The sequence below is a fragment of the Augochlora pura genome, chromosome 3 (assembly GCF_028453695.1).
Source record: "Augochlora pura isolate Apur16 chromosome 3, APUR_v2.2.1, whole genome shotgun sequence".
Taxonomy (NCBI): domain Eukaryota; kingdom Metazoa; phylum Arthropoda; class Insecta; order Hymenoptera; family Halictidae; genus Augochlora; species Augochlora pura.
The window spans coordinates 23,355,464-23,366,160 of NC_135774.1; the positions used below are offsets into that span (position 1 = coordinate 23,355,464).

The window sequence follows — 10,697 nt, forward strand, 5'->3', positions numbered from 1 at the left end:
CTATGGATATATGTACATAGTATATCTATTATATATTAAAAATACAAAACGTATGTGTATGCATTGTATATTGTATCGTGTTTGCATAGGATGTATAGGATTCCTTTTTTGCAAGAGAAAGTTCAAGCTTTCTACATACGATGGCGTTGCATGGCGTGCTAAAGATTCTATTGTTGATTACTTCTTATAGTAATATGAATTTCCATGGAAAAACATGGATATTCAAACGACAAATACACGAAGGAAAATATTAAATCATGTAGTCTGTAGTATTCTGGTAGAAAGTGGCTATGACACTGGCGAAAAACAAGCATTAGAAACCCTGACAGAGATGTTGCAATCTTGTAAGAACATAAATAAGATTTCAAGATCCTAACCTCCTAATATGTTTTTAATAGTATTTTCTACTTAATTTTATTTATTTAAGGTGAAATTCTCCATATTATATCTATAGATTTTTCAACAGATTGTTTGACAGCATTCAAAATTGCAATCGTGAACTGTGAATCCAATCCTCGAGACAATCTAATAAGATCTACTGGAACCATTATTAACAATTTGTTTTTCAATCTTTTATATATTATTAATATGTTAATTCAAATGTTTTTACAGTTATAGTGGAGGTGGGAGAATCTGCAAGAAATTATTGTGAATTGTCTGGCAGAACTGAACCACTAATAGCAGACATTATATTGGCATTGATAAATATGGGTATAAAATTGGATAATTTAGAAACATATGGAAAAAGATTGAACAGAACAGTATTACCACCGCTTCAGCAACAGACTCAATCAAAGCAATTGAATATTTTACAAGCTGGAGTAAAACAAGGTCATCCATCTCATATACCTGGTTATTTACCACTTTTCCCTGATCCACATGCATACATTAGGACACCGGTAAAAATAATTCTTCTAATTTTTCGTTTTAAATATTTATTATTGTATTATTTATATTATACATATTATACATATTATTGTATTTTTTTATTTATGAATAGACACACAAACAGCCAGTCACAGAATATGAAGCAATAAGAGAAAAAGCAGCAACGCAGAAACGTGACATTGAAAGGGCTTTGACTAGGTTTATCGCAAAAACTGGAGACACTCATAGTTTATTTTTAACAGAAGACAACAGTATGTTTCCATGTAAGTAATTTCACCAAAATCATAACATATTTATAATTGTTATATTCAACATATCGTTCTTTCAGTGATATCCTGTAAAGCCCAATTTCCTAGTTACCTAGCTGCCCTTCTTCCTCAAGATCAAGTGTTTGAAACTGATCAAGATTTCCAATTTGAACCAAGTCCAGTAAAAAAGAAAAAGGAACAAGAATTGGAAGAGACAGAAGAAGGTTGGTCTGACTTCTTTATAAATAGTAAATATTCGTGTTTATAAAACTCATAATTTTGTATCATTTTAGGTATGAAAGTACAAAACGAAGATACTGAACAAAATGGGGAAACTACAACACAACAAGATGCTATTGATAATCCCTATTTACGTCCCGGGAAAATACCAAAAAATAAAATGCCAGGTGCTGTACCTCCCAGTTTACATACAATGAAGATATAATTTCCGTAGGGAAACTTGAAAATATTCAATGAAATCTGATCATCAGAATGTTACTTCTTGTTAGAACACTTTCGTGAAATATACCATGTGGAATCTATTATTAAAAGATATTCAATGTTAGGAAGTCTTACCTATTTGTTCTAATTCACTTTCATTACTTCAACATCTTATTCAATATTGGTACCAAGGCTGGCGTCGTACCCAGCGCAACTTCATACCAGAAGCTGTTCGTATCTTTATGCTTGCACATTCTGCTGCACGGACAGTTTCCTTTACGCTCTGCATAAGATTTTGGGCGTTCCCGACGAGCATGTCTGTGGCTTCTTGGTCTTCTTCTGTACCTGTATATTTTCCAGAAAAATTGAATATTGAATTAAAAATTTATAACGTAACAAAGCAATTAAAAACAATGATTATAATATAAAAGTATTCATTTATATTAAAACATTCTATAATTCAACGGAATATATTACTGAAAATTATTGTAAATTGAAACAAATCAAAGTAAGGTAAATAATCCCTGTGATATGATAATAACAGGTGTTGTATAAATGAATATGCACGATACAAGAATGTATCAAGGGGTGTAAACTGAATAATCAACTATTTTACTTAAAGGGGAAACTACTATAGTGTATTGCATGCAATACATGTCGGCTAGTAGTTTTTAAATACATGGATATGTGTTTGAAAAACAGAGTATGGCTGTTCCAAAGGGAAATGAGTGAGTGCTTCAATTGAAAAAATCATGCAAAAGGGACAAACTTAAAATGTGGATGCTAAGATTGACGAAAAATGGAGACTAGTTTTAATGATGACAGTGTTTATCACTTCGGTCTGCTGTAAACTAATTCAATGATATATGAAATGCATTACAGATGAAGAATTTTTTACGTATACAGTAGATTGCTTTTTACGTATACACAACGTTAATATCGATCATATAGTTTATGCTAACTTATACTTATCACATAATAAACTTACTGTAGCCAATCAAATCGTCTACACCACGATGAGCAGAGGGCACATTAACCGAAAACCATGTAGAAGTTTCAATAAAATGTAAATAAATATTTATTTGATAATTAAACTATTAGAAACTATTTCTAGATTTTATACTTGATTTGCTGAACGTAAATTTAATTTGTTCGTGTTGCTATTAGATTCTTTTAATCATTTTAAAAACATTTTAAAGATAATAAAATGGATGTTGCTCAGTGTTTCTTGGTTTTTTTTTTGTAAGGGAGACAACATGTGCATGCATTGCAATGCAAGTGCAAGACTCGCGGAGTTTTCGAAAATTAAACAAAATAAACGCTAAAGAGAACGATAAAGATAGCAAGCATATTTTTATCAACATTTTTACCATAAAGCATCAATTCTTCCCAGGTGGGGAGCGTCTCTATGTACGAAAAATTTAATTAATAATTGTTTATCGGATGAATTTCTTTGAGAATATAAAGCTTATTCCTCAACATCCTTTGACTGTTATTAAGTGAATTATCTTTTACTTGTGTCAATATATATATATATAATTATAATGCTATTTTTTATTTTATGAAGGAATTTATGTACTGTACCTTGTTCACCTAGCATAGTAGCTTTGACTGTTGATAATATTTTCAGTTGTGTGCCTATAGTGGGTATACGCTCGCAAACTTGAAGAAGGTTCTAGAAAGTAAATATAAAAATTTTATTGTATCTTAATAACATAAAGAAGATAAGATATTATGAAAGAGTTAACTTACTGTACGAATACGTTTATCAGTACATTCCCTAGCTAGTTCTTTGGCTAGACGAGTCACTTCTTGAGAGGCTTCTGCAATAGCTTTTGCACAAGCAATTAAATCTCGCTTGTTGCCACCTTCGCCTCTGACTAAACCTGACAATCTACCCATCAAAATAGCCATCTTCTTTGCAGCTGCAATAATCTCATTGTCTTTGCTGGACCATTGTCGTACTTCTTGATGTAAGCCATGAGCTGCCATCTAAAAGTTTAACAAATTCAAATAGGTGTCGAACTGTTCAATTAAAGAAATAAAGTTAAAGTACCATTATAGGCTGATTAGGTTGTGGCGCATGCATGAACATTTCGTCCTCGTCATCTGTTTCTGGAGGTGGAGGTCTTGGAGGTGCTATGTCTCCACCAGGTAATGGGGGACGTGGTGGTGCGACTTCTGTGTAAAAAAAAAACAAAGGAAAAAGTTCATAGTAATTGTATAATAAAACATAAGTCTATATAAAAATATAAAGTTTCTTGCAAACTCTTTACAGAGTAAAATTTGACATCCATTTACATGAAAAAATGCAGGAGTTTTATAATTACCATCATCATTATCATAATCACAATAATAGCCTATCATTCCACGCAGCATTAAAGATGCAAACACATTGTTAAGATATGTCAGTACAAAAAGTACTTTAGCATGCATCCAGTGAAACTGTATCACACACATTGTATGGGTTATATTAATAATGAACGATTAAGAATATTAACATGAGAGACAAAAGGAGACACAATACAAATATTATAATATCATAAAATGAATTTTAGAATAATCATTATGATATTACATAGAACGTAAAAGGGTATATGAATTGCCAAAAGTAATGAATTTTACTACATTCGATTTCTTTTTTTCATAATTTAACATTTGGTAACCAAAGCTAAAACTTTTCTAATTCAGTAGAATGCGATAAATACAATTTCATGAATGTTTATACTTTCAATGTGATGTATATAATTGTATAAACAATAGTAGCTGAACTTAATAAAATGTAACTGATTATAATTGAAACATGCTTATTCCCAGCAAATAAAGTTTTGCACATCGAACACTTGCTGCTTTCAGACCCTAAAAGTACTAATTTTAAATTACCTCCATCGTGAACTGATTTTTCTAACTCGTTGTCAGAAGCCAGTTCTTGATACAGGAGATCAGGGTTATCTCCTGATAAAAAAAAAATAATTAATTTTTGATCCTAACATACTAAAGAGCAATATTGCCACTGAAATCTCTCTTTTTTGCTACGAAATTTAAATAATTTTTTAAGTAGTCTAACCAACAGATATGGTTAGTTTAAATTTTTTTTTTTAATTTACCATATTCTTTCTAATAACAGTAAATACCTTCACGTGCCCACTTTGGTAATGGACTGATAGCGCGATGTTGGGGTTTATTTGTGTTCAGATTAGGGCTGATGACACATAAATTGCTTGGCGATGGCTGATTTCTTAAAGGTTCACCAACTAGCATTTAAAGAAATATTTACAAATGTTCAAATTTTCCATTAAAATTGAAAAATCAAACGGGAATGTTATATATATGTATACATTATCTGATATAGATTAAGTTTAAAATGTAACATGAATCTCTTATTAAACACAATATTGTTTAAAACACTATTATCATCTTCTATGTGCCCATATCTCAGAAACTGGTAAAAATAGGATTCTACTATTATTACATTATGATTGTCAATCATGCATAAATCGTCTCCATGCAAATATATAGTACCTTTGTCTGTGAAGTAATTATATCGACGGCTTGGCAATTGTTCGTCTGGAAGAAATATGTAATTAAAGATTTTTGTTATACGAAAAATTTATGCTTCGTATGAAAACCTATTATCATACTCTATAAAATTAGAATAAAATGATGATGGAATGGTGATGTAATGTACATTTCTTAATCACTTCTACATTATAGTAAATAAATACCTATTTCCGTAGAAGTGTACAGTCAATATATCACTTTTTATATATAAAAAATCAAGATCATATTATGAAAATATTTCCTACACTTACCATCATTAAGATGTAATTGTGACACATCTGGCGGAGGTATGACATCGGGTTGCACCGCAATAGCTTTACGTACATGACCAACATTAGCCAAGAGCTATAAAATAGAGAACAATACATTAACAATAGTGACAAACTTTATATTGTAAGTATGTTCTACTTACTGCTCGGTTGCTTTCTCTCCAATGAGAGATTGCATTACTATCATTTATATTAATTGCAACCAGCTTTGCATCTTGTACCATTGGTGCAACGCCTGCATGCAAATAATTGATGTATACAATAGATTTAATTTATCTAAATGTGGTTCAATATTCATTTTACTCACTATTTTGAAGTATATCCGTTGCATAGTTAACTCTCTGAATGAAGGCAGGATCTTCGCTATTATCGCTTTCCTGTTTAGCCACCAGAATCACTCGATTAGCCAGTCTAGCGATGGCGGCTGTATTATCTACCATTTTTTGTGGATGACTCTTAGCAATAGCTTCTTCACAAAGGAACGAGTGCTTTTGCATTTGTTCTTCAGAAGTTCTAATAAAGTCACCACTATCTGTTGCCTCGTCACATAATGCTCGAGCCCTTTGCATTGTTCCTGCATACTGCTGTCTTAAATTTTCAAAATGTTCATCTGCAGCTTTACTGTTCGGATACGTCATTCGAATTCGTCCAGCGTTTATCAACTGAGGAGTCAACGACTCGACTTGTGATGCACTTGCGGTCAATGCTTCTGCTAGCTTTTTGTTTCCACCACTCCCTAATTATAATTCGTGGCATAATCAATTAGTAACTCTGTACAACTTTGACTAACACAATGAATTTATTGTAAAAATAATAAAATTTTTCATACCACCAGCAGCTACCATCCTGGCTGTCTTGGCCGCCCTATTAGAAAATGTTTGAAGAGCATGTGTTTTATCGTTGAAGTTCTGATCGCGTCCTGGTGTACCTTCTGGGGCTAGCACAGCATCCGTAAACTGTTTCAAAGGTGTCGTGATGTCGATAAAATCTTCAACCACTCTGGATACAACTGCCTGCCGTATTCTGTTCTTCAACTCGTACAATTTATGTGATAACTGACGAGCAATTTCTTGAGCCCGTGGTGTATTCCCTAGTCCATGAGCACAAAGATCTCCAAGTTGATGAGAAAGATTATCAACTTCGTCACACAACTGCAGAATCTCTGCCTTGTGTATGCCCGGCAAACCTTCAGCAACCTATCGTTTGGAATAGAAATCAACTGATAAACATGAGACAGTTTAGAAAATCAGCCACAATTTAATGTAAATATACCAACAATATAATTAGATCAAGGTGCACTTTAAGTACTCGGTATGTCACACGTAACTTACGCTCGTTACGTGTTGCTGATTCTGACTCCGTTTGCGGCATTCAAATTATTAAAGTTATATGATAAGCCTCTGTATTAATAATAATACCGTACCTAGGTATAGGTGGATACCAGAGAATTTTGTCAATTGTACACTATGTTCTACCTTTTTTCCTTCATGTATGATCAGTGCTATAGCTCTCTGGCCAAGTCCTTTATCATCGTTTTGAGGATTCAACAACCATTTGTTAGCTTGTTCTAGACGACCTGCGACCGTGTGAGCAGTCTGAGTAGTTCCAGATTTGTCGGCAGCCACTATAGCGGATGCGATAGAACTTCTAAGTTCGTTCACCTTTTCTTTAATACCGCGCGCTAAAGCCTCCGCTTGTGGTGTTGTTCCTTCAATTGTATAATACGGTAAGTATAATTATAATACGTATTAGTCTGTTAACAGTTTTTTATGAAAGGAAGATAGTACCTCTTTCATTCTGTCGTAACTCACAAAGAGCATTGATCATAGTAACAATTTGTGAAGTTAATTTATTCAATGGTTCCGATTGCGATGGAGGAAGATATCTATCCGCCAAACGTTGGGCTTGTTCTACTATTTGACGAAGACATTTCTCTCTTACTCCGCCGCGAAGGGCAAGTCCGTCATCTAACCAATCATATGCTGCTCTTATTCTCGACTCAATAGCGCTCTGGGCTTTTTTAAGAACCTAAACATAAATAAACAGATTATTTTATTTATTCGTTGAATTATGTAAGTGTAAAAGTCACTGCTTACTGTTAACTGATCAGCATCCCACTCTTCCTCATCATAGGTCGTTAACTGCAATACTCTAATAATTTCGTTTAATTCCTCAGACATTCTACCAGATAAATAATTTCGATTTTCTGCTGCTTCTTCCGCTCCCTTACCTCCTTGAGATATAATATGAATAAAAATTTTCATGGAGCAAATAAGAATTGGTGCAAGAGTTTTTACCTGTTACAAAAATAGATATATGGTTATAATAACCATAAATATTAAATATTTAGAGTCCGTTTAAACCAACCTGGTCCAAGCATCGAACAAGAATCTCTCTATGCACTTGATGAGTCAGCTCTTTCTCACGAGCACTCACTTCTTTTGATACTATGCTAAGGCAGGGACTCAAGTTTTTAAGAAAATAAACTAGATCCTCCATGGTTTCAATAACTTCAGTCACTGCTAAATAATCTAAAACTCGTTTACATTCTCTGATAATTTTGCGAACTTCACTTTCATCAAAACACAGCAAAAGTGAACTGGTTCCTTGAAGAATACCACGCGAACCTTCTATGAGCTTTTTCCTAAAACAAAAAAGAATTAAAAGAATTATTTATCACTTCCAATAAGGACAAAGATATTGTTTGATATTTTTGATACCTAGCTGGTCCAGAATAAGGATCTTGTTTAAGCATAGCTGATGCTTCTTCCAGAAGACGTGAAGCACCTTCCACACGTTGCAATGCAGCAGGCATGTCTTGTTTAAGTAAAGCATCATCAGAAGAATTTATTGTTTCTTTGCCCACCTACATGTAATAGTCAACATAAAAAAAACTTTGTATGATATTTTTTATAAATTAATATTTTTTTCCATACATTAGTTTACCTTTACAAGGTTTGCCACTGCCATACTAACTGCTTGGACAGGTCTGCCCAAGTCAGGTATTGCATTTCCATCTTCAGCTTCTTCATGTAAAATAACGAGTCTCGAAACCTACATTAGAAAATTTTTTGTATATATAAAAAATAAATGTCATATAATCATTTAATTGCAAATTTAACTATATTTAATTATAAAACTTTTTACAATAATACAAGATCATGAATAATCTATTTTCTTTTTACTCCGTTAAGATTTCCTATAAGATAACAAAATGTTTTAATTAAAGTAACAAATGTTGTTCTACCTATTATGTATTAACATTAACATAAAGTCATTAACATGTTTACAAGGCCATTTAGCTGAAATGCATTCATATTTGCCAGTGTGTAATGTGTGGGATGACATGATGATAAATAGATTCAACATGTCCTTTTTTGGTAATACTGAGCAGTCTTAGTTAATGTGTTTGTTTCAATGATTTAACTGGCAAAGGGATTGAATTTCATACATCCAAGCTTACAGACCTAAAGATGAATTTAGTATCCCTGCCCTATATTTGTAGAATGATGTCATAGTTCTATATAAAGAAACATAAGTCACTTGGCAATTTGTGTCATGGTAAATAGACCCATTCATAATTAATATTAATGTCAATGAAGTTAAATTAACATTTTTCATACATTTTTACCAAAAGCTCCAGCAAATCGTTTCTTTTTAATATGTACAGTTTGACAGATTCGAAATGTATACAATCAAATTATTTATAGAAGGACAGAAACTAACAAGAGATGTTTACTTCATGTTTTATATACATACATCTTAAAAAATAAATTATATATTACAGAATAACTCATTTCTTATCGATTAAGTTTTCATAAGGTGTTATTTTTCAACATTCTGCCCTTGCCTCTTTTAAAGATAAGGGAATCAAATAATGACATTTTCGAAAATGACGTAGCGTTAGATATATTCTTATCGATACAATTGTGGTTAATCAGTAAGATTGAAAGTTTAATTACCTGTTGTGCTACAGGTTCGAGAATACTTTCTATAGTTTTCGTGTGAAATACCGGCATCTTGATGTGTTTCTTCGAGAAAATGTAGAATTATTGACTACGGAATTGTATTCACAGAAAAAAAATTATGCCGAAGATACAATCGAGAATCTTCGTGTACACTCATCAACAATATGTTGGATAATCCGGAAACAATTCACTTTAAAAATAACAAGAAACAATACGAACGATACAACTCGCGAGACGGCACGAATGCAATGGTAGCTCTGTACCTCTGTGATGGATCGTGATCAAGAATCCTAATGATTGCTCTACTCGAGAAAATCGTATCGATGCATCATGCATCATCGGTTGCACACAGCTTGGTTGCAGATGTCTAGGGAAAACAAGGTAGCCATATATGTGTAAGTTACCAGATAATTTAACAAAATTCCCTGTAAAACTCGCTTGATGTCGAAGGTTTTTACTGTGTTACGGTTGTTACGGTCTGAATTGTTCAGTGTAGGGAATTCGGTATGGTTCGGATGCCCGTGGAGCGCTGAAACGCTCTGCTCGTGAAAGGTTATTGAGAGAGGTACAAACTTTGAATACTTTTAGCAAAAAGGTACTTTATTTATAGAGCTCTAAGGTGTACTTTCTTTGACTGTCGAATAAAATCTGAGGTTTTCTGTGGAGTTCTGCATTTTCTTCCAGCTTCTTTTCCTTCCCTCCTTCTTTAGCTAATAATAAAATTAGCTGGGCGCTGGTGAATTTGCTGGACGTTGATTCGTCGGTCTAAAATTCTAATCCCTTGTTATTAATATTTAACACGTTCAACCCGGCACATTTTTTCGAAGTCCGTATGGTCGGGCGGCTCGAGATTATAAAACTTATTTTAAAGCTACTTATAAAACTTTCTTTACGAACTGTGAAATATATATACAAATAAAATACATTTAGCCATACATACATACGTATACATACGTATATATCGGCACAAAATCAAATTCTACTTAATACTTAAAAAAACCCATCACCACTTCACAGCCATTAGCTCGATGTAATTGTCGATTTCGAATCAGATGCAAACGAATTTACAGCTGATTAGAAATCGGCAATTACATCGATTGCCCGAGTCTCACCACGTGGAGGTTGCTGTGACTGGAGACTCGGAAGGGAGTCAGAACGAAGCCGGCATTCGTTATGGCTCCCTCCCTTTCACCGGTGAAATAATATGTCGAGTATTATTGCGGAACAAAAGTGAAAGAGTGGAGAAGCCACTTATCCACGGGGACCAAAGTTAATCAGAGCAGAAGGTTCTGATTCTTTCAAAAAGAAAATCAAAAACGAGA

The 10,697-nt window shown here is 33.3% G+C and overlaps 2 protein-coding genes across 12 annotated transcripts; one reads left to right on the forward strand and one right to left on the reverse strand.

Annotated features, from left to right (window-relative positions):
* The first annotated feature begins 46 nt into the window (after window positions 1-46).
* Taf8 (TBP-associated factor 8) lies at window positions 47-1,701 on the forward strand. Its single transcript, XM_078196903.1, has 5 exons — window positions 47-344; window positions 613-899; window positions 1,001-1,151; window positions 1,217-1,360; window positions 1,430-1,701. The coding sequence occupies exons 1-5, from the start codon at window positions 215-217 to the stop codon at window positions 1,579-1,581; spliced, it is 864 nt and encodes a 287-aa protein (XP_078053029.1). The 5' UTR covers window positions 47-214; the 3' UTR covers window positions 1,582-1,701.
* Window positions 1,702-1,752: 51 nt separating this feature from the next.
* Window positions 1,753-9,717, reverse strand: Vinc (vinculin). Of its 11 annotated transcripts, none has more exons than XM_078196877.1 (21): window positions 9,370-9,717; window positions 8,354-8,461; window positions 8,128-8,273; window positions 7,775-8,051; window positions 7,504-7,704; window positions 7,195-7,435; window positions 6,883-7,115; window positions 6,739-6,759; window positions 6,237-6,603; window positions 5,715-6,143; window positions 5,551-5,642; window positions 5,390-5,483; window positions 5,100-5,144; window positions 4,712-4,831; window positions 4,461-4,532; window positions 3,908-3,937; window positions 3,634-3,758; window positions 3,330-3,569; window positions 3,162-3,252; window positions 2,566-2,583; window positions 1,753-1,922 (listed from the first exon to the last, which is right to left on the reverse strand). In XM_078196877.1, the coding sequence occupies exons 1-21, from the start codon at window positions 9,424-9,426 to the stop codon at window positions 1,753-1,755; spliced, it is 3,177 nt and encodes a 1,058-aa protein (XP_078053003.1). In that variant the 5' UTR covers window positions 9,427-9,717. The 11 variants fall into 11 exon arrangements, with proteins under 11 accessions (XP_078053003.1, XP_078053002.1, XP_078053004.1 ...); XM_078196876.1 differs by lacking the exon at window positions 2,566-2,583 and adding an exon at window positions 2,948-2,983; XM_078196878.1 differs by lacking the exons at window positions 2,566-2,583; window positions 6,739-6,759 and adding an exon at window positions 2,948-2,983.
* Window positions 9,718-10,697: the final 980 nt, after the last annotated feature.